This window comes from Cynocephalus volans, chromosome 7 (assembly GCF_027409185.1).
Source record: "Cynocephalus volans isolate mCynVol1 chromosome 7, mCynVol1.pri, whole genome shotgun sequence".
Lineage (NCBI taxonomy): Eukaryota > Metazoa > Chordata > Mammalia > Dermoptera > Cynocephalidae > Cynocephalus > Cynocephalus volans.
The window spans coordinates 59881304-59906734 of NC_084466.1; the positions used below are offsets into that span (position 1 = coordinate 59881304).

The window sequence follows — 25431 nt, forward strand, 5'->3', positions numbered from 1 at the left end:
GAGTGGAACAGGAAGCCATTGGGGTTAGAGCACAGGAGTAACGCAGTCTGACTCATGTTTAATAGAGATCACTGACTGCTGTGTTGAGAACAACATGGTGGGGAAGAAAGGATGGAAGCAGGAAGTCCAGTTAGGAGGTTCCTATAACAACCCAGGCATGAGATGCTGGTGGCTTGGATCATAAGGGTAACTTATAAATATTTTATTAATTCTGTCAATACCAACTGGACTTTTGAGCTCCATGTGTCTAAGAACTGGACTTTATTCATCTTTGTATCCCTGATGCCCAGCACTGTCTAGAAATCATTAGGCTTTTAGTTAATAGTAGTTGAGAGAAGGAAAAGAAAAAAGGTGACAGAAAAGGAGGAAAAAAAGGAGAAAAATGAGAAAGAATAGTTACTACACCAAACAAAAAATAAAGTAAAACCTAGGCAGTCTTCTGACATAGTCTGCAAACAATAATCATGTAAAACTGCACACTCATGATTTTACTTCGGCAATTTGCCAAAGATAAGGACCACCTGAACATTTTTGACCTGATTCCCGTAGAACCATGCCTTATACAACAAAATGGCATTACCCACAGCTTGACAACAAAGACAAAGCAGCCAGATATTTCTTCTCTTACTTGGAGAAGTTTGTCATAACGCTCGGCAGACATCAGGAATCGTCCATCTTCAAGCTGCATCTCCCTGTTTTCCAGCAAGTTATTCAAAACAGGCAGAACATTCCTCTCTGCCTTTTCCAAGCCTTCCAAAATGAGAGTTCTGCCTTCTGTGGCTGCACGAACTGCACACTATTTCCAAGAAACACAAAAACAAAATGAGAATATTAAAAATAACAGAGCCTGGCCTAATTTTATTTTTAATGCAAATTAAATTTGCAGTTCTTGTTATAGGGACCAGGAATAAGAAAAGCTGGCTTCCAGATCTTGGTTTTGTTTTTTCTGCGTATATGACGTTAGGTAAGTGATTTTACCTCTTTGGGTCTGTTTATACATTTGTGAAATGAAGAGAGAGATGATTTCTAAGCTTCCTTTCAGCTTTAACATTTTAGATTATATACCCAATGAAATAGAAAAATAACAGCTATCTGTGAACAGATAACATAATTAAACAAGGGAACAGATTCTTTAATAGAAAAGAGAATGAAAATAACAATCAGCCCTATCCATTCCACAAGCTCCTTGGGGACTGTAATGACTTGAGTCATTACCAAGATGAATTCAGGTTTAGTATGATGCTAGATGCTGACATTACACACTTAGCAAAATAGAAAGAGTCAGTTTTTACATAGGCCTACAGAAGACTGATGTAACTACTACTCTAAGTCTTCCATAAAATGTTAAGAAAATTACTAACAGAGAAAAATAGGAAATAACATAGACCCCCAAAAAATATGAGATAGGAAAACTCTAACACAAAAAAAATTACTACAGATGTAAAAAAAAACTCTCCTTCAGCTGACAGGTCCTGAACAACATAGGAAAATAAACTACTCTCTGGTCAAAATCCTTGAAAATCTGCTAAAAAAGGAAAACCTCAGTCATGTTCTCCAGTGCATTCAACAACAGACAGAGGATTAACAATGCTAAATTTATATTATCACTCCCTCATTAAAAGTCATCTTTGTCCTCCATCACACTGCATTCTCCTAGAAAAACTGTTTCTCCTTTTCTGCTTGTCCATTAAATGTAGATGATGCCCAGAATCATATCCTTAACCCATAGCTCTTCTCAACTCTTCAAGATCATTCCTGAGTAATCTTGTTCAATCACAGTTTCAACCTCACCTTTATGCTAATGACTCCCCAATCTCAAGCTCTCCCAAGCTTCAGAACCATACAGTCCCATCACATGGGTGTCTCCAACCAGACCCCATAAGCACCTCGGGCTCCCATGTATAACACTAAACATATCTTATTTTCTCTAAAACCTGCTTCTCCTCTTTCACTTTTTATTTAAGGTGGGAGCACCACTCACCCATGCCAGAACCCCCTGGATTCTTATCTCACCTCCTCCATTCAGTTTATCACTATGTCCTGATGATGTAACCTTAATATTTCTTGAACTTATTCCCGTCTACACCTCTAGTTCAGGCCTTTCGTACATCTCAGATTTCTTCCTTAGTAGTCCAAGCCCATTAATTTGGCACATAAACCTATCACAATGTGGCATCTACCGACCTCTCCAACAACATCTCCATTAGTTGCCACACATGGGGTATTTTTGTGACAATAAGCTGGTGTGATTTCCCCTTACACATGTATATACCATACTGCTTTACTAGAATATATCTGTGTTTTACTAGAAAATATCTGTGTCGTTACTAAACATCTGTGTCTGACCCCTTTACTTAAAATTCAATTTTCCCTTTAGTAATTAGCCCAAAAAAGGTCTGAATGCGTGAAGGGAGAAAAACATACCTATTTCTTTAAGCCTTAATATACAAATAAATTTCTGTAGTAGCAAAGCACTTGTTTTCCATGTGTGTAAGAAAAAACAGACATTGCTTAAACAAGCTTGCATACTGTCTCCTTATAGTAAACTGTTGAATTTTACACTGTTTAATAAAAGTTAGTTTAAATAATTTGAAGTTGATAGACAAGCAAACAGAAAGGACATTGTTGGTGGGGGGAGAAGGGAGGGAGGTTTTGGTAATGGGGAGCAATAATCAGCCACAATGTATATCGACAAAATAAAATTTAAAAAAATAAATAAATAAAAGTTAGTTTATTTCAAGTGTCTATGTACTACTGTAAGAGAATAAACTTCTATGAAAGCCAAATTAGATTCAAGATAATCATCCCATTTTAAGAATAAGATCAATTCATAAATAATCCTACAAAGCTATCATATTGCATATATTTAATTCTCTTCTACCAAACTAGCCATCCTGTTTTAGAAGCTTTATTTTTTAAAAATGCATGGGTAGAAGTGACTTAGTAGCTCCTAAAGGGCAAAAAAAAAAAAAAAAAAAGATTATCTCATTTCTGCAAGCTGTGTAAAGGATAAAGCCATAGAAATGGTTTCTGGGACATTAATTATCAAAACACAAACTATTACATAAAAAAAATTCGTGTTTCAAGCAAGTCTTACTTAAGCTTTTGTTCACAAGAATCTATTTACTCCAAGAAAGCATAGCTCAAAATAAAAAAGAAACTAAGATATTATAACTTGTGGCAATATTATTTTTAAAAAGCTAAAATTTTTATCAATCTTTCTTACAAAACAGACTAAATACTATATTTGACTTGTAAAAACTTTATAGGGATGAAATACATGTTCTGTGAGATAAAACTAGAAATATACAGATCAAAATTTAGTGGTTCACCACCTGTGGGCTAGGGAAAATAAAGTCTTGATGACACAGTGCAGCTCTGCTTTTATTCACCTCAGGTATACTTTGGTGTACTACGTATTAAGTCTTTTAAAAGGAATGCAGAATAAGCTATGTAGAGAGATCAGAAACAGGAGCCAAACACACAAGTATTCCTTTCATCTACTCTAATGGAAATGCTGTGACAATGAAGTGGAGAAAGTAGTGAAGGATGGGAAAATATAATACCCTGTAATAATCTCTTGACAATCTGATCAATGCTGCAACTCTTCTCCCGAGTAAAATGCATACAGGTATATGTAAACACTGGGGACCTCAAGTTAAGAACATCTACCACTAAAGAATGATAGAAATAGAAAATTCACCCATTTGTCAAACACCACACTCATAACTGCAGGTAAGAATAATCAATTATGATAAAATCAGTGGGTAAAGGTATGATGAGAAACAGGATATTTATTTATTTATTTATTTATTTATTTTTTTTTTTAAATTTTATTTTGTCGATATACATTGTGGCTGATTATTGCTCCCCTTCACCAAAACCTCCCTCCCTTCTCCCTCCCCCCCCCCCAACAATGTCCTTTCTGTTTGCTTGTCGTATCAACTTCAAGTAATTGTGGTTGTTATATCTTCTCCCCCCCCCCGTTTTTTTTTGGGTTTTTTTTTTTTTGTGTGTGTGTGTGTGTGTGTGAATTTATACATTAATTTTTAGCTCCCACCAATAAGTGAGAACATGTGGTATTTCTCTTTCTGTGCCTGACTTGTTTCACTTAATATAATTCTCTCAAGGTCCATCCATGTTGTTGCAAATGGCAGTATTTCATTCGTTTTTATGGCTGAGTAGTATTCCATTGTGTAGATGTACCACATTTTCCGTATCCACTCATCTGATGATGGACATTTGGGCTGGTTCCAACTCTTGGCTATTGTAAAGAGTGCTGCGATAAACATTGGGGAACAGGTATACCTTCGAATTGATGATTTCCATTCCTCTGGGTATATTCCCAGCAGTGGGATAGCTGGGTCGTATGGTAGATCTATCTGCAATTGTTTGAGGAACCTCCATACCATTTTCCATAGAGGCTGCACCATTTTGCAGTCCCACCAACAATGTATGAGAGTTCCTTTTTCTCCACAACCTCGCCAGCATTTATCGTTCAGAGTCTTTTGGATTTTAGCCATCCTAACTGGGGTTAGATGGTATCTCAATGTGGTTTTGATTTGCATTTCCCGGATGCTGAGTGATGTTGAGCATTTTTTCATATGTCTGTTGGCCATTTGTATATCTTCCTTAGAGAAATGCCTACTTAGCTCTTTTGCCCATTTTTTAATTGGGTTGCTTGTTTTCTTCTTGTAAAGTTTTTGAGTTCCTTATATATTCTGGATATTAATCCTTTGTCAGATGTATATTTTGCAAATATTTTCTCCCACTCTGTTGGTTGTCTTTTAACTCTGTTAATTGTTTCTTTTGCTGTGCAGAAGCTTTTTAGTTTGATATAATCCCATTTGTTTATTTTTCCTTTGGCTGCCCGTGCTTTTGGGTTCGTATTCATGAAGTCTGAGCCCAGTCCTATTTCCTGAAGTGTTTCTCCTATGTTTTCTTTAAAAAGTTTTATTGTTTCAGGGTGTATATTTAAATCCTTAATCCATTTTGAGTTGATTTTAGTATACGGTGAGAGGTATGGATCTAGTTTCATTCTCCTGCATATGGATATCCAGTTATCCCAGCACCATTTGCTGAAGAGGCAGTCCCTTCCCCAGTGAATAGGCTTGGTGCCTTTGTCAAAGATCAGATGGAAGTAAGTGTGTGAGTTGATTTCTGGATTCTCCATTCTATTCCATAGGTCAGTGTGTCTGTTTTTATGCCAGTACCATACTGTTTTGGTTATTATAGCTTTCTAGTATAGCTTAAAGTCAGGTAGTGTTATGCCTCCAGCTTTATTTTTTTTGCTCAGTGTTGCTTTGGCTATGCGTGGTCTTTTATTGTTCCATATAAATGTCTGGATAGTTCTTTCCATTTCTGAGAAAAATGTCTTTGGAATTTTGATGGGGATTGCATTGAATTTGTATATCACTTTGGGTAGTATGGACATTTTCACTATGTTGATTCTTCCAATCCAAGAGCATGGGATATCTTTCCATCTTCTTGTATCCTCTCTAATTTCTCTCAGCACTGGTTTGTAATTCTCATTATAGAGATTTTTCACCTCCTTGGTTAACTCAATTCCTAAGTATTTTATTTTTTTGGTGGCTATTGTAAATGGGCAGGCTTTCTTGATTTCTCGTTCAGCATGTTCACTGTTGGAGAAAAGAAATGCTACTGATTTTGTGTGTTGATTTTCTATCCTGCTACTGTGCTGAAATCATTTATCAATTCCAACAGTTTTTTGTAGAGGTTTTAGGCTGTTCGATATATAGGATCATGTCATCTGCAAACAGGGACAGTTTGACTTCATCTTTTCCAATCTGGATGCCCCTTATTTCCTTCTCTTCTCTGATTGCTCTGGCTAGTACTTCCAACACTATGTTGAATAGGAGTGGTGAGAGTGGGCATCCTTGTCTAGTTCCTGTTCTTAAAGGAAAAGCTTTCAGCTTTTGCCCATTCGGGATGATATTGGCAGTGGGTTTGGCATATATGGCTTTAATTATGTTGAGATACTTTCCCTCTATGCCTAACTTATAGAGGGTCTTTGTCATGAATGAGTGCTGAACTTTATCAGATGCTTTTTCAGCATCTATAGAGATGATCATATGGTCCTTGTGTTTGACTTTATTAATATGGTGTATCACATTTATTGATTTGCGTATGTTGAACCAACCTTGCATCCCTGGGATGAATCCCACTTGATCGTGATGAATAATTTTATGTATGTGTTGCTGTATTCTGTTTGCTAGTATTTTAGTGAGGATTTTTGCATCTATATATTCATCAAGGATATCGGCCTGTAGTTTTCTTTTTTGGTTATATCTTCACCTGGTTTTGGTATCAGGATGATGTTTGCTTCATAGAATGAGTTTGGGAGATTTGCATCCGTTTCAATCTTTTGGAATAGTTTGTAAAGAATCGGTGTCAATTCCTCTCTGAATGTTTGGTAAAATTCTGCTGTGAATCCATGTGGTCCTGGGCTTTTCTTTGTTGGGAGCCTTCTGATAACAGCTTCAATCTCCTTTATTGTTATTGGTCTGTTCAAATTTTCTACGTCTTCATGGTTCAGTTTTGGGAGCTTGTGTGTGTCCAGAAATTTATCCATTTCCTCCAGATTTTCAAATTTGTTGGCGTACAGTTGTTTATAGTAGTCTTGAATGATTCCTTGTATTTCAGATGAATCAGTTGTAATATCGCCTTTTTCATTTCTAATTTTTGTTATTTGAGTCTTCTCTCTTCTTTTTTTTGTTAGCCATGCTAATGGTTTGTCAATTTTATTTATCTTTTCAAAAAACCAACTTTTTGACTAGTTGATCTTTTGAATTGTTTTTTGGTTTTCAATTTCATTCAGTTCTGCTCTGATCTTAATGATTTCTTTCCATCTGCTAACTTTAGGTTTGGGTTGTTCTTGTTTTTCTAGTTCTTTAAGGTGAAGTGTTAGGTTGTTCACTTGCCATCTTTCCATTCTTCTGAAGTGAGCGTTTAATGCAATAAATTTTCCCCTCAATACTGCTTTTGCAGTATCCCACAGGTTTTGGTATGATGTATCACTGTTTTCATTAGTTTCAATAAATTTTTTGATTTCCTGCTTGATTTCTTCTTGGACCCATATGTCATTAAGTAGAATGCTGTTTAATTTTCATGTGAAACAGGATATTTATATGACTCAAAATATCTCCTCACAAGACATTTATAAATGACAATGTGAAAAATAATACAACACTGGAGAAACCTGGCAGATACCACTTTAACCAAGTGACCAAAGTTAATATCACAAGTAATGAGATGTATCGATTTCACATACTAGACTTCTTATATGATGCCCTGAGGTGGACATAACAACACTTTTATAGTATTCTTGCAAAAAATGCATGATCTCAAACAAATCATGAGGAAATATCAGACAAACCTAAACTGAGCAACATTCCGCAAAACAACTCTCTGTGAAGAGAAGAGAGAGGTCTTCTTTGGGGACTTGAGGACAGTGTGGGTGGTAGCAGCAATTTTTTAAAAAATGATTTAAAGATTTGATCATATTCAAATGATGAGAAGCAAGTAGAGGCACAAAGAGAAGAGAGTGTATAATTATTGAAATAAAAGTAAGGAAGTTGCTACCTGATATTGTAAAGAATTTGGTCTATCTACTGAGTGGGAAAGTGGTTGGGCTTATAGGTTTCTAACTGATATGTATCAGGCTCTTCCATTTATGCTATTTAATTTAATCCTATGGCAGCCCTCTAAAGTACACAATATTTTACTCAATTTTATAACTGAAGAGAGTTACACAGTTTGAAAATGGCAGAGCTAAAATTTTAGCCTGTCCTTGAGTGAGAGAAATTGAGTAGATGAAGAACTAAAAAGACGTCACTGAATAGTGCAACCGGAAGGTTATTAGTAATCTCAGATAATCTAATTTTACTAGGCATAGAAATCTGCTGTCTATTTAGAGAACCAAAAACAAACTCCTTACAAAACCTTTCGCCACACACGAGACTCAATTCAACTTAGAGTATACATGACTATAAAGCAGTGCAGTCTACCTTAAAGTCTTCTAGAAAGAACTACAATCACATTTCCTCAAATTAACATTGTTTTTCAAATCACTGCCAACTCAGTGAAATCTTTGGAACTGAGCAGCAATGAAACTAGCCACTTGCCTAAATTTATCTGGAAAGACATGTAGTTAACAGAAAAGATTTATTGTCCTATGATCCCTATGTGACTTAATTAGGAACTCTTACACTTCCTTTTTGCTAAATCATTTTCAAGATATTACAAACTATTTAAGCTTCTCCTTTTGTTTTATTTGTAAAATTAGTGTCTTTTTATTTTTCCTACAAAAAAAAAAAAAAATCACCGAAGTTTATTCTTTCTTTTTCCTAACAAATATTAATGTAAGAAAAACCAATCAGGCAAGGATCCAGTTTCTCAGAGTGGCATCTAAATGTCTCTACCTTTTTCTTAATAATCCATTAGACACATTGCCAGGGAAGTTCTGTAAAAGACAGCAACAAGGGGTAACCTTAATCTTAAAAGTAGAAAAAAAGATGAATAATAGAAAGGCAAATCAATAAAACAGAATAAAAAGGTATGCTATAGTATGAGTTTATCTAGAAATTTAATGTGTAAACAAGAAACTCTTGGAAATAATACTTTTTATTTCAAAGTAAGGGGTCGGAGAGATTTCTTTTCACATTAAACCCTACTGTACTGTTTGAATTTTTTTTTTTTTTTTGGCCATGATCACATGTATTATCTTTTCTATATAAGAAAACTAGTTACTGAAAACAATTAAAAATTTTAATATATGAGAAAATGGCACTTAAAAGCAGTGAAAATTAGGAATTTGGAAAAGAAATTCAATTGAATTAAAAATTTAATGGTAAAAGTAAAATCATATTATGGATAGATGATAATATAAGTGACTTTTAAAATTTTTTTCTGACAATTCAAAGGTAGACACCATTAAGGAAGAGGTTGATAGGTATGATTTCATTCAAATTTTTCCATACAGCAAAAACATCTTAAAGACAGACTGAAAACTTGGAAGAAATGTATGCAACATATTTAACAAAGACAATATAAATATCTTTAATATAAAATGAATTTTTTGCACAGTAAGAAAATTAATAACACTCCTATAAAATGTAAATGAGCACCATAAAAAAATATTCAACTGCACTGGTTATCAGAGAGAAATAAGATAAAACAAGACATTTTTAGACTTTCAAATTGGGAAAGATTAAAAAATAATAATACCCAATGTTGGAAGGGTTAAGAGGAAACTGGGACTCTCATTCATGCTTGGTCTGAGTGCAAAATGACAACGTTATAAAGAATAATTTAGAAAGATATATAAAAAATATATTAATGGCTGTGTTCATTAACCCAGCAATTCTGCTTCAAGTCATTTATTTTAAGAAATTAATCAGGTCAGTATACAATTATGTACATTTGGTAGTCATCAAAACACTAAAAAAAAAAGAGAGAGAGAGAGAGAGAGAGAATAACCCTAATGCCAATCTGCAGAGGACTGGCAAAATAAATTGTGGTAAATCAATATGATGGACTACTACACAACTATTAAAAATAATGATATAGCTCTGTCTTTACCAGTCAGAAGTTTCACGATATGTTTTAACTCAAAAAGCCATAATTCCCTCTCTAGAACTGAGGGGATAAGGAAAGAAAATAAGAGGACTATATCATTTCTTCTCTGATTACTAAACCCCAAATAAATAAGCTTCTGCTTCCAAGCACCTTGTTGTAAAAAGTACTAACCTCATAAGCCAATGGGATAAGTTGGGGAAGCAATGACAGTGTTCTAGAGATGGGAAATTTGCTCCTCCCATTAACAATTACAATCTGGAATAATCTGTGATTACCCGTGAGGAGAGGCCACTACAAATTCACGTTCTTTAACTTCAGCTGAACTCTCACTGTTACTTAGAAATTATTTTCTCCATTTCCGTTAAAAGGTATTGCCAAGCCAAGCTTCCACTGTCTTCCTTAGACTTTTATATAACCTTGCCCAATACTTTAGTCTGATGATTAAAGTCATATGAGTTGAGATTCTGTAATTTTCTTCCATCCCATCACACATCTCCATCTTTCTACTCTAGTATGATTTCTATCTTTGACGAAGCATCACTCCTCCCACCCCTTCAAGACTAGCCCTTTCTTGTCTTTCTAATCTTTGTTCTTAGTGGCATTCCCTTCTATGTCCTCCAAAACCTTCTTCCATCAACTATAACATCTCTTACCTGCATTTCCAAATTCCTTCTTTTCTACAAACATGTCCGTACTTTGAGAAAACCTACAATCCTGATACCTCTTAACATTCTATCTTTATCCTTTCCTTTATCTTCAAACACTTAAAACAGTTTATAAACACGCTGCCTCTAATAAGCTTCCATCTTGCTTCCATTATTCTTATCTTACTGAAGCTACTCACTTGAAAGTACCAACAATCAAACTGCCAAAAATCATGGCTTTTTCTTGAACTTCACGTTCTCCTTTTCTTCAGCCCTCTTCCCTTGGTCCTCTCTTGTGTTTTATCTTCTGTGGACATAACCATGTGGGTTTTCCCCCTGCCTTTCCCTGGCCCTTCCTCTGCTTCCTGTCCTCTAAAATGCAAGCATTTCCCAAGGTTCTGTCCTTAACCCTTTCCCCTCCTCTATTCTCACTTGTTATTTCATTGGCAAAGATCTAACCTAATACCATAAATTCTCATTTAATCATTGAGAACCCATTATATGGCAGGTGCTGTTATGTGCTATTTTAAGTACAATGACGACAACAAGAATTTTTCATTTTCTTTATTTCATTATTCTTGAGGAACATACTGTATGGATCTATTCTTTCTCCCGAGCTCCACACTCAAATCTCCAAATACCCTTTTATGCCTCCATATGGATGTTCAGACTCAACATATTTAATCAAATCAAACTCATGACTTCTTCACTAAACCAGACCCTCTTCCTGATGTCTATTTCAATTAAAGTTTCACTCATTCTCTCCATAACCCAGGATTCATAACTTCTGAGTCCTCATACAATATGTGTGACCTCTAAATGTCTCATGCATCCATCACCAACTTTCCATTCCCACTTACACCACCCCCAATGGAAGCCTTCATTAACTCTCTGTTTTTTTCCTAATAGAGCTAATTGGGGCTCTAGCTCTCTCTCTAGTCTTCAGTTGTCTTCAAGATGATGATATTTTACCTGCCAGAAGGTAAAGACTAGTTCAAGCCATGTGTGAAGTCTCTTACATCAATAAGATCCATGATTGTGTGACTTCAACTTTATTAATAATATTTTTTTAAAAAACAAAAAGAAAAATCCTCCTAATCTTTTTCTTATTAATGCAATATAAACTATTTATTAGTTTTACACACAAGCAACTGGATCCAAAGATAAGAATATAAAAAGAGAATTACACACTTATGAGTGGTATAATTTTTTAGAAAAAAAATCACAAGCAATGGATCACTCAAGATTTTAAACTTTCCTTCCTATTTGCCCTTTAGTTACATGGCTATATACCCAGAGCATATACAAATTAAAATTTAAAAATGGAATACTGGCCAAAAGGAGAAAATCTTAAAATGCTCTTTGGTAACAAAATCTGAAACAGTCAATTTACAGAACTAATACTAGTTACTTAGTTACTATTTCAGTATCACCTTGCTGCCTGATTCTTCCTTAGTGTATTAAATGATTAAAATACTTTAATCCTTGCTGCCAAACTTTATTAATATAATCTGATTACATTTGTAAAGAAGAAAATAAAATTTAAAAATAAGCAACTGAATAGAGCAAATAGCAAGTCCATTAAGTACTCTAATATATCAACAACGTATTGTACCATATATAAATCTCAGACTTAATTGGAGAGAAAAAAAGTTACAGGTTTTGCACCCAACAGAGGCCCAAGCATCTTACCCACCCTGAACTGATGCTCCCTTTCCCTCATTTGCTCAGCACTTAAGTGTGAAGCCACAAAATCACAGTTTTCTTGTTCTCTCATAACCACATTTCATTTCCTCAACAGGATTCTTAGGTCTTCAAAGGACAAGAACCCTGTCTTTTATGGCATACTGGTACAAAACTGGCTCACAGCAGGCTGTTAGCATTTATGGAATAAAAATGCAACCAGTCAGTTAAAAGATGCTGTTATGTAAGTTTAGGAAGAATTTTTATATGAAGGATGATAGTTATCTATGCCTACACTTGTTATGAGAACATAATAGAACTGGTTTAACTGTCAGCATGAAAGATTTAGGCTAGATATTTGGAAAATTTTCTATACAGATCTTAAATAAAGTAATTACAGTATAATTTCTCTTCTGAAATCTTAGAAAAAAAATAGGAGTGATGTACATATATTTTTTATGTGGAATGAACAGTTGTAATTATTCCTCAAAGTAGAAATTAGACCAACTCTAAGAATCCTTTCCTGTCCTTCAAGCCACAGAACTTACAGAGACCTAATTTTCTCAAATAGAAATCAGAAAAAATACAGCAAGTTTCTTCCGGCCCAGCCATCTCATATTACAGCTTTAATAACTCAACACATAGACATGAAGGATTTCAAAATAAACGCAATTGTGTGACCTAAAATCAAAACTGTCTAAGCCCCTGTTCGAGATTTGCTTCTGATTTGATAAAAGACCTTAGGCAAACAATTAATCTGGATGTCTGTGTCCTCATTTACTAAATGAGAATATCCTCAAGGGGTATTGTACAATGTAACTATTTAAGAATCAAAGCAGTGCTAAAAAAGTAAAGCTATTGAACCTATTAAAATATAAATTATTATTAATGTGGCCATTATTTAATAGAAAGATTCCAAAGAGCTTCAAACTGACTGAAAATGGCTATAGTGTTAAAGAATTGAGGAAGCCAAAGAAAAATTTTAAAAGTTTCATTTCAAATTCTTTATTTAAAAATATCAAAATAGAATCAGATTGATTTTTGGTAGCTCTACCACTTACTAGTATAAGGGTGATTTACGTTGTCATTTTACCTCTCTGAGCCTCCATTTCTTTCTAAAGCTCGTCTCATTATGGCCCATATCTCAAAGATGACATCCGGCACACAGTAGGCCATTAAAAGACAATTAGCTGCTGTTATTAATATGAATACTATCATTGTCATTAGAGTCATCCTCACCATGATCATCATCACTTTTTTAGGGAAGTAGCATAATATGACAGAAAGAACTTGAGCTTTGAATTACAGCCTGGTTCAAATCCAATCTCTGCTATTTATCAGTTTTATGACCTTAGGCCTCTCAGCCTGATACTTCATCTAAAAGATGGGGAGGTCATCTTCCTCCTAAGGAAATGCAATGACATATATAGCACCTATGACAACATAGGTCTCCCCAGTAAAACTTTTCTTTCCATCTGCCTTGATTTTTTTTCAAGGAATTTTATGTCTGTCAAAGAGTTAACACTATGTAAGTAGTAAGAGTTAGTCTGAATAAGATCGCAACATAATAAGGAGCCAAGGCCTCAGTTTTGACTAACACAGAGGCCAGAGTAAATGCAGAGAGACTTTCTCCAACAGTACAAGTGCTAATTAGGACACGGTTTAACAATGTACATAGTTGCAAATGGTCTGCTGCAAGTACCAGAATTTAGCCATTCCTCAAAGCCTTGATTCTACCGGGAGATGCTTTCCAAATTCCAAATACTAATTTGTGAATGAACTTCTGAAATATGATTCTGTAATTTCAACAGTGGTTTCATGTGGAAAGTGGCTTCAGCATCCACAAATGAGTTGGAAAAAGTAAACGGTGTTTTTTCTTTGCTAAAGTAAATAAAAGGCAATTATGCCTGATAAAAATCTTATTTTCTGATTGACAGCACTATGTTATTTAATTTATTAAGAGTTGCTTTTAGCGACCTGTAACAGTTAAGCAACATTTTCCCTGTAAAATTGTGTTGGGTTTTGATTTTTTTTTCCTAGTAATAATGAGGAAGAATCAAGAATGATCCAAAACAGAAGAGAATACATTAAAATATTATGTACTCATTTAAAGTATATTTTTATACTTCATATTAAATATGTATTTTATGCATTATGGGACTTCACAGGATCATGTCAAACAAATTAACAAGATTTCAGTGTGAAAAGAATTCCTAGCTTAGAAGAAAATAAAATAATTTGAACTTCTCCATTCTGGCTCTCTACTCCTCAAATTATCTAGGAGATAAAGAGTATCTCCTCTCAGCCAAGCAGAAAGCCTAAATGTAATTTATTTGTAGTTTAGCTAATTTGTATTGGCTTATACTTGAGTAACTCAAGCAACTGTATATTTTATATTGAATTATCTTCTTCCCAGCTCTTTATGGTCACATAACAATAAACAGAATTAATGATGAGAATGTCAACAAGTTCATAACAAAAATGACAGTAAATTCTGAAAAGTCAGAATATCAATAATATAGGCTTGGTTCGGTTTATTTTATCTTCATATCCTGGATTTTTTTTTTTCTCATTTCATTATGTTGTCTAACTGAGTCTTCTTGTATCTCAGCGAGTTTCCTTAAGACTGTTGCTCAGAATTCCTTTTCAGTCATTTCAATAGTTTCTTGCTCTATAGGGTCCAGTGTTTGAGAATTACTGTATTCTTTTGGTTGTTTCATATTTTCTTGGATTTTCATATTTCTAGTATCTCTATGTTGATGTCTGGTCATCTGGTTGAGCAGTTACTTCTTCTATTACTCTGGTGTGGGTTTTGAGGAGAGAGATCATCCTCTTCTTTTTGTGGTCTCCACTGGTAACTCTCCTTGTGTCAATGCAGTCGAGTGTCTAGCAGGCCACTCATATGGTGGCTCTGGCTATGAATATGGCATTGAGCCACTTTTGTGGCAGCCATGGCTGAAGCAGTGGCTGTGGTGGGCCACCACATGAACGTGGTGTTTTCGGTGTGCTCCTTGCCTGCTTCCAGGAGGGGAATGCTGCCCTCATCTCCTGCCTAGGACCCCAGGTGTGCTTGAAATACTCAATATTGACATGAATCTATGAGACAATCATATGAAACATCACTGCACTAATGAGAGTGAGTGAGTACCACCTTCTCTGGAAAGCAATTGGCAATATTTATCAAGACTCTTGAAAATGTCTGGATTCTCTGATTAGTAATGATACTTCTAGGATTCAAGTCTAAAATTCAGAGTTAATAATATAATGATATTCACTAAAGTATTAGTTATAATAGTGAAAATTTAGAACTGAATGACTGGCCAACATGGGAAAGTGGACAAAATGGGAATGTTAAATAACTAGCAGCATACCTATTTTATGAAATCATGTACAGACACAAAAAATCATATTTTGGAGAAATATCTAATGTCACAGGAAAATGCTCCTAATAAAATGCCAGGTTTAAAAGAAAAAGCAAACTATAAACTTTATATACATGGTATACCATATTTTTTTGGTAAAATAATTTGGTAATATAATTCATTATACATGATAAATAGATAAACGTACAAACAGAAAAAAACTACAGAGAATGCTCACACTGTTGGTCTTGGAGGAAAATAAACTAATTTTTAAACCTTCCCTATGCTATTTAACATTTACTCTATGAGTATTAACCTATCCTCCTTTAGTATGCTTATTTTGTTTCCCCCCACTAAAAACATAAGCACAATAATGACAGGAATTTTGTTTCTTTTGTTCAGTGCACTTAGATAGTGCCTGATACATATCAGACATTCAATACACATTTTTGAATTAATAAATATAAATATATGTGCATATATATCTATAAACTGAGCATTAATGACTTTCAGAACTAGAGAAAATAAACTTCACCCTGAAAAATATACAAATTCTCTACTACATGTATTAGTATTAACATAATTCTGGCTTTCAAAAGTAGCTGTTGACAGGAACCGGACCCGGCACCAGAGCGGTGGTGATGGCGACGGCGGCAGCAGCAGCAGCAGCGGTACCACCTCCTCACGTGGCAGCGGCAGCAGCGGCAGCAGCGGTGGTGGCAGCGGCTGCCCCTCCTCAACCAAACATCAGGGCCCTCCAGACCCAGGCGCCCCAACATATCGAGCCGAGCTGGAGCCGACAGGCGGCGGCCGCACTCGGACCGGGGACTCCGCGCGCTGCCCCCGATTCTCCTCTGAGTCTGCCTGCTGTGTTCATCAGACTGCCCAGTGGAACAGAAGATACTCTGCTCATTTCATCTGATCTGTGGACTGTGAAACCCCCTGCCACAATGAATAAATATCAAAGAAAAAATACCAGAAATACGAAAAATCAAGAAAGTACACCACCAAAAGATAATAAATCTCAAGCTCTAGATCCTATAGAACAAGAAGCCCTTGAAATGACTGACAAGGAATTTCCAGTGATAATTCTAAGGAAACTGAATGAGATACAAGAAAACTCAGCTAGACATCATGATGAAACGAGGAAAAGTATACAGGATCTGAAAGAGGAAATATACAAGGAAATCAATGTCCTGAAAAAAAATGTAGCAGAACTTGCTGAACTGAAGAAGTTATTCACTGAAATGAAAAACACAACGCAGAGTTTAACCAGCAGGCTTGTGGAAGTTGAAGAGAGAACCTCTGAACTTGAAGATGGGCTGTTTGAAATAACACAAGCAGACAAAAAAGAAAGAAAAAAGAATCAAAGGCATTGAAAAAAATCTGAGAGAGATATCAGACAACCTTAAGTGCTCAAATATCCGAGTCATGGGTATTCCAGAAGGGGAGGAAAACGGAGATTGCACTGAAAACATATTCAACAAAATAGTAGCAGAAAATTTCCCAGGTATAGGAAAAATCACAGAGCTTCAGATCCAGGAAGCTCAATGATCTCCAAACGTATTCAATCCAAAAAGGCCTTCTCCAAGACATGTTATAGTCAAATTGGCAAAACTCAAACACAAAGAGAGAATTTTAACAGCTGCAAGAGAGAAGCATAAAATCACCTATTGGAGCCCCAATCAGGCTAACATCAGACTTTACATCACAAACCCTAAAAGCTAGAAAGGAATGGGATGATATATTCAAAATACTAAAGGACAAATACTGCCAGCTAAGAATACTCTACCCTGCAAGGCTATCCTTCCGAAATGAAGGGCAAATAGTATATTTCTCAGACAAACCAATACTGCGGGAGTTCACTAACACACGACCACCCTTACAAGAAATTGTAAAGGGAGTACTGGGTTTGATTCCTGAAAAATAACTACCACTGCCATAAAAACCCAAGAAAAATCAAAACCCACTAGTATAATAAAAATGGCACTCATAAAGAGAAAACAAACAAACAAAAAGGCTATCTACAACCTAGGGAATCAACAAACACAGAAAACAAACAGTAAATCAGAAAGCAAGGAACAAAAGACACCTAAGACAACCAAACAATCAATAAAATGCTAGGAATAAATCAACACCTTTCAATAACAACTCTTAATGTAAAAGGCTTAAATTCCCCAATCAAAAGACACAGAATGGCTGACAGGATTAAAAAGGAGGACTCAACTATATGCTGCCTTCAAGAGACCCACCTCACCCATAAAGATTCACACAGACTAAGAGTGAAAGGATGGAAAAAGATTTACCATGCAAACAGAAAAGAAAAACGAGCTGGAGTAGCTATTCTTATATCTGACAAAGTAGACTTTAAACTAAAAACCATAAAAAGAGACAATGAGGGACACTACATCATGATTAAAGGACCGATCCATCAAGAAGACATAACAATCATAAATATGTACGCACCCAATGTTGGAGCAGCCAGATTTATAAAACAAACTCTATTAGACCTAAAGAAGGAAATAGACACTAATACCATAATAGCAGGGGACCTGAACACCCCACTGTCAATACTGGACAGATAGATCATCTAGGCAAAGAATCAGCAGAGAAACACAAGATCTAAACAATACTCTACACCAATTGGACACGGCAGATTTCTACAGAACATTCCATCCAACAACCTCAGAATATTCATTCTTCTCATCAGCACATGGATCATTCTCCAGGATAGATAACATGTTAGGTTACAAATCAAGTGGCAACAAATTCAAAAAAACTGGAATTATGCCATGTATTTTCTCAGACCGTAATGGATTAAAACTAGAAATCAATAACAAACGAAATTCTGGAAACTATACAAACACATGGAAATTAAACAGCATTCTACTTAATGACATATGGGTCCAAGAAGAAATCAAGCAGGAAATCAAAAAATTTATTGTAACTAATAAAAATAATGATACATCATACCAAACCAATGGGATACTGCAAAAGCAGTACTAAGGGGGAAATTTATTGCATTAAATGCTCACCTCAGAAGAATGGAAAGATGGCAAGTGAACAACCTAACACTTCACCTTAAAGACCCAGAAAAACAAGAACAATCCAAACCTAAAGTTAGGAGACGGAAAGAAATCATTAAGATCAGAGCAGAACTGAATGAAATTGAAACCCAAAAAACAATACAAAAAATCAATGAATCAAAAAGTTGGTTTTTTGAAAAGATAAATAAAATTGACTAACCATTAGCATGGCTAACGAAAAAAGAAGAGAGAAGATTCAAATTACAAAAATTAGAAATGAAAAAGGCGATAGATATTACAACTGATTCATATGAAATACAAGGAATCATTCGAGACTACTATACACAACTATACGCCAACAAGTTTGAAAATCTGGAGGAAATGGATAAATTTCTGGACACACACAAGCTCCCAAAACGGAGCCATGAACATGTAGAAAATCTGAACAGACCAATAACAATAAAGGAGATTGAAGCTGTTATCAGAAAGCTCCCAAGAAAGAAAAGCCCATGAGCAGATGGATTCACAGCAGAATTTTAACAAACATTCAAACAGGAATTGACACTGATTCTTTACAAACTATTTCAAAAGATTGAAACAGACGCAAATCTCCCAAAATCATTCTATAAAGCAAACATCATCCTGATACCAAAACCAGGTAAAGATATAACCAAAAAAGAAAACTACAGGCCAATATCCTTGATGAATATAGATGCAAAAATCCTCACTAAAATACTAGCAAACAGAATACAGCAACACATACGTAAAATTATTCACCACGATCAAGTGGGATTCATCCCAGGGATGCAAAGTTGGTTCAACATATGAAAATCAAGGGCCGAGCCCGTGGCGCACTTGGGAGAGTGCGGCGCTAGGAGCGCAGTGATGCTCCCACCGCAGGTTCGGATCCTATATAGGAATGGCTGGTGCACTCACTGGCTGAGTGCCGGTCACGGAAAAGACAAAAAAAAAAAAATACAAATCAATAAATGTGATACACCATATTAATAAAATCAAACACAAGGACCATATGATCATCTCTATAGATGCTGAAAAAGCATTCGATAAAATTCAACACTCATTCATGACAGAGACCCTCTATAAGTTAGGAATAGACGGAAAGTACCTCAACATAATTAAAGCCATATATGATAAACCCACTGCCAATATCATCCTGAATGGGGAAAAGCTGAAAGCTTTTCCTTTAAGAACAGGAACTAGACAAGGATGCCCACTCTCACCATTCCTATTCAACATAGTGTTGGAAGTACTAGCCAGAGCAATCAGAGAAGAGAAGGAAATAAAGGGCATCCAGATTGGAAAACATGAAGTCAATCTGTCCCTGTTTGCAGATGACATGATCCTATATATTGAACAGCCTAAAGCCTCTACAAAAAAAACTCTTGGAGGTGATAAATGATTTCAGCACAGTAGCAGGACACAAAATCAACACACAAAAATCAGTAGCATTTCTTTTCTCCAATAGTGAACATGCAGAACGAGAAATCAAGAAAGCCTGCCCATTTACAATAGCCACTAAAAAAATGAAATACCTAGGAATTGAGTTTTATCCAAGGTTGTGAAAAATCTCTATAATGAGAACTACAAACCACTGCTGAGAGAAATTAGAGAGGATACAAGAAGATGGAAAGATATCCCATGCTCTTGGGTTGGAAGAATCAACATAGTGAAAATGTCCATACTACCCAAAGTGATATACAAATTCAAGGCAATCCCCATCAAAATTCCAAAGACATTTTTCTCAGAAATGGAAAAAACTATCCAGACATTTATATGGAACAATAAAAGACCAGGCATAGCCAAAGCAACACTGAGCAAAAAAAATAAAGCTGGAGGCATAACACTACCTGACTTTAAGCTATTCTACAAAGCTATAATAACCAAAACAGTATGGTACTGGCATAAAAAAAGACACACTGATCAATGGAATAGAATAGAGAATCCAGAAATCAACCCACACACCTACAGCCATCTGATCTTTGACAAAGGCACCAAGCCTATACACTGGGGAAGAGACTGCCTCTTTAGCAAATGGTGCTTTAACAAATGGGAGATCTGGATATCAATATGCAGGAGAATGAAAGTAGACCCATGCCTTTCACCATACACTAAAGTCAACTCAAAATGGATTAAAGAATTAAACATACACCCTGAAACAATAAAACTTCTTAAAGAATACATAGGAGAGACACTTCAGGAAATAGGACTGGACACAGACTTCATGAATACGACCCCAAAAGCACGGGCAACGAAAGGAAAAATAAACAAATGGGATTATATCAAACTAAAGAACTTCTGCACAGCAAAAGAAACAATTAACAGAGTTAAAAGACAACCAACAGAGTGGGAGAAAATATCTGCAAAATATATATCTGACAAAGGATTAATATCCAGAATATACAACAACTCAAACAACTTTACAAGAAGAAAACAAGCAACCCAATTAAAAAATGGGCAAAAGAGCTAAGTAGGCATTTCTCTAAAGAAGATATACAAATGGCCAACAGACATATGAAAAAATGCTCAACATCACTCAGCATCCGGGAAATGCAAATCAAAACCACACTGAGATACCATCTCACCCCAGTTAGGATGGCTAAAATCCAAAAGACTCTGAACGATAAATGCTGGCGAGGTTGCGGAGAAAAAGGAACTCTCATACATTGTTGGTGGGACTGCAAAATGGTGCAGCCTCTATGGAAAATGGTATGGAGGTTCCTTAAACAATTGCAGATAGATCTGCCATATCATCCAGCTACCCCACTGCTGGGAATATACCCAGAGGAATGGAAATCATCAAGTCAAAGGTATACCTGTTCCCCAATGTTCATCGCAGCACTCTTTACAATAGCCAAGAGTTGGAACCAGCCCAAATGTCCATCATCGGATGAGTGGATACGGAAAATGTGGTATATCTACACAATGGAATACTACTCAGCTATAAAAACGAATGAAATACTGCCATTTGCAACAACGTTGATGGACCTTGAGAGAATTTTATTAAGTGAAACAAGTCAGGCACAGAAAGAGAAATACCACATGTGCTCACTTATTGTTGGGAGCTAAAAACAAATAAATAAATTCACACACACACACACACACACACACACACACACACACACACACACACACACACACACACAAACCGGGGGGGGGGGGCGGGGAACATAACAACTATAATTCCTTGAAGTTTGTACGACAAGCAAACAGAGAGGACACTGTTGGGTGAGAGGGGGGAGAGGGAGGAGGGAGGGAGGTTTCGGTAACGGGCAACAATAATCAACCACATTGCATATCTACAAAATAAGATTAAGTAAAAAAAAAAAAAAAAGTAGCTGTTGAGTTTAACCTCTCACTTTATCATCAACCCTTCCTGTATGAAAATGAATGAACAGGTTAATGATCATGACCCCCAAATCAGAATTTGGCAGTTTTGCCCAAGTTTCCTTCCAACTGAAATGCCAATGACTTACATACCAGTCATTGGCACATATAATGTCAGCACAGCCACACTGAAAATCCCAAACTTTTGCCCAATACACACTAGAGTGCCACAGGTATATGTCATCCATGTTGGTCCACCAAGATTACAGGAAACACCTGATGATGAATAAAGATACTGTGCCTCCCTTGAACCCAGACATCAAATTCAATATTTAACAATATTAAGTACATAAAAAGAATTGCTAAATAAGATAAATTAAAGGCCTTTCAGTCTTATAAACAGATACTAGATGGTAGTCAATTGACAATGTCATCTGTGTAGAATATAGATGGGAATTATCCATTTTGATGCGTCAAAACAGATGTAAAAAAAGGCAGATATCTCATCCATGGGAAAGCCAGCGGATCCAATCTAGAGCCTATTTATTGCTAATTTTCCTAAGTTTTTAACAGGGTTGATTATCCAAAGGAGATACCTATTATCAAATATAAGTGCCAATTATGTTCCAGACAGTCTTTTGGTGCCTGAGATTAGCAAGATAGTTATATTCTAGTGGGAAAGACAGATATTAAAAGTGGAAGCAAAGAAATAATTATGTAAGTTCAGACTGTGTAAATTCTCTGAAGATTATATCAGGTAATATGACAGCACATTGCAGCATAGTGTAGGTGGGAAGGTAGTGGGCATGACCAATGGCTACTTTAGCTAAGATATTCAGTGAATTTATAACCTGAATTATGAGGAGGCAGGAATATAAAGTACTAGGAGATGATCATACAAAGCAGAGGAAATACCAAGTACAAAGGAAGGCCACTGTAACTGGAGCCTAGAAGGCAAGGGAAAGTGTGAAAGGAGATGAGGTAGGCAAAGATTAGATCCTTAGTGGGTATTTCAGGCCATATTAAATAGTTTAGATTTTATTCTGGGTGTGATGGGAAGTCATTACATGGCTTTAGACAAGGAATTGACAGAATCTAATTATGAACAGTACAGTAAGGAATATTAACTACCAGGAAATAAGATGGAAGAAAAATATGAGATCACATAAAACCTCAAAATATAGTCTGAAAAGATTAGAGAAAGGACCGACATTCCTATACCTCATTTACAGGCTACGAAAGTACCAGTGGTGCTATAGCACAATAAACAACTGATGTTCATTATAATGGGAAGGATTCAACAACAAAACATACAAGTATAAAATACTAACACATATTTACATAGCATTTTAAGTATTTTATAAACTGTACAAACTGTAAAATATATACTGCAGTCTCTCCTTATCTGAGGGGGATATGTTTCAAGACCCCCAGTGGATACCTGAAGCCAAGGATAGTACTGAACCCTATACTGTATATATTATGCTTTGCCCTATACATACACACCTATAATAAGGTTTAATTTATTTAGGCACAGGAAGAGATTAACAACAAAAACTAGTAATAAAAGAGAACAATCATAACAAATATGCCAGCATCACTACTCTCGTGCTTTGGGGCCACTATTATGTAAAATAAGGATAACTTGAACACAACCAGTGCAATACCACAACAGTTGATCTGATAATGAACAAGGCTACTAAGTGACTAAAGGGTGGGTAGTGTATACAGAGTGGACACATTGGACAAAAGGACAACTCATCTCCCAGGCAGGATGGAGTGGGATAGCCCAAGATTTCATCACAATACTCAAAACATGTAATTTAAACTTACACATTGCTTATTTCTGGAATTGATCATTTAATATTTTCACACCACAATTAACCATGGGTAACTGAAACCAGAAAGTCAAACCATGAATAAGGGGAGACTGTATATTCTGAAAATATGCTTTTTAGAATGGCAAGGGGAGTTTATCACTTCACAAAGAGTTTCATCTAAATAACCAATTTCTGAAAAGCCAAAGGTTTAAGCTTTCTTTAAAATATTAAACACATGGTTCCAGTCCAAAATGGCTGACTAAAGGTCCCCAGCTCTCACCTATGACATAAACAAAGTCCATAACAACAAATGGATAATCAAACACTGAAAAGAACTTCTATGAGAAAACCCTGTAATTTTAGCAAAAACAGTGAAGACCCCCCCAAGGCTGAGAAACTCAGGATGGCAGCATAGAAAGACAAGTGAAGTGCCTGAATGGGATCAGATTGGAACCAGGAAAGACTCCTTACTATAGGGAAAAGATAAGACAAAAAAAAAAAAAAAAAATCTCCAATAGTCTACATTCTCAACAAAGATGTCTGCAACTTAGCTGCAAGAGAGCCACACAGTCCTTGCAGGCTGTGAGCCCAGTATTGGGAGGCTCTTGGAGCCCTCATGACAGCATTACTTCAAAGACAGAATTCACACTGAGCACCACCATCCCCCAGGGCCAAGGATGCCGTAGCGTGTTGCCATTTTGGGATCAGAGCCAACATCAGAGTGCATTCTGCCCTGGGGCACAATAGCCCCCTCATAATACTGTGACTCCAGGACTTGAAACCATGCAGCACACAGCACCCCTGGGAACAGTGAGGAGGCCATCCCAAAGACAAAGAGAGCAAATGCTCCCAATTTCCAGATCCTGAGAGTTGAACAATCAGGGCCTTTTTCACCACCAACATCCCTGCTCTCTTCTGTGGAGCACCCATGCACCTCTTTCAGTGATACAAAGTCCAATCAAGGCACCAACAAACCCACATGGAGCCACCTACTCCAGGTAAGGAGCTTCAGAGTGCCCTAGTATCTCTCTTGGGAGTATTGGATACCACACACAAACCAAGCTACCTCACCCATAATGGCTTACTCTAGCTGAAGAGCTGCAGAGCACTCTAGCATCTCTCTTGGGGGGCAGAGTCCTATCAATGGCTCCAGAAACCTAGCTCAGAGGGAGGGGCCCACTCCAGCTGAGGAGAAGCAGAGCAATCCAGCATCTCTCTTGGGGGGCGGGGGGACAGAGTCCAACTGATAGTCCCGGCAACCTTGCCCAGAGTGGACAAGAGAGTTGCAGAGAACTCCAGCATCTCTCTTGTGGGGGAAGAGTTGTACCCAATGCCCCACTAACCTAACCCAGAGTGGGCCACTCCAGTTAAGGAGCTGCAGTGTTCCCAGTGTTTCTCTTAGGGACATTAGGTCCCACCATAGCCCCAGCAACTTCACCCAGAGTGGCCCACTCCAGCTGAGGAGCTGCATAGAACTCCATCATCTTTCTTGGGTATCCAAAGTCCTGGCCACTGTCCTAATAATCCTGCCAAAGGATGCTCACTCCAGCTGAGGAACTGCAGTGTCCCAACACCTCTCCTGGGGCCCAAAATCTCATCCACAACTCCAGCAACCCCACCAACCCCACCCAGTGTCACCTATTCCAGCTTAGAGGCAGCAGAATGACCCAACACCTCTCCTGTAAGTACAAGGTCCGAGCCACAGCTCAGGGAACCCCCACTCCCAGCAAGACACTACATCTGAAGAGCTGCGGAGCACCCAAGGATTTCTCCCAGGGCTCCATGGTCCCACCCTGCCAAATTTAGCAGAAGAATAGCCAATTGCCACAGCACCTCTACTGGAACACCAAAAGGCATGGCTTCAACCGAGCAACCCCATCCAGGGTCACTCAATTGAGCTGAAGAGACAATGAGCACATGAATGCATCCCCCAGGATTCGAGGTCTCACCTGAA

The 25431-nt window shown here is 36.7% G+C and overlaps 1 protein-coding gene across 6 annotated transcripts in view; it reads right to left on the reverse strand.

Moving 5' to 3' along the window:
* Positions 1-25431, reverse strand: part of VWA8 (von Willebrand factor A domain containing 8) — a 427373-nt gene that overhangs the window by 332614 nt on the left and 69328 nt on the right. For all 6 annotated transcript variants that reach the window (XR_010024043.1, XM_063102173.1, XM_063102175.1 and 3 more), the window contains exon 5: positions 629-796. Coding sequence is in view for 5 of the 6 variants with exons in the window: in XM_063102173.1 (XP_062958243.1) it covers positions 629-796 (168 nt within the window). In the remaining variant the exon portion in view is untranslated. The remainder of the gene's footprint in view (positions 1-628; positions 797-25431) is intronic.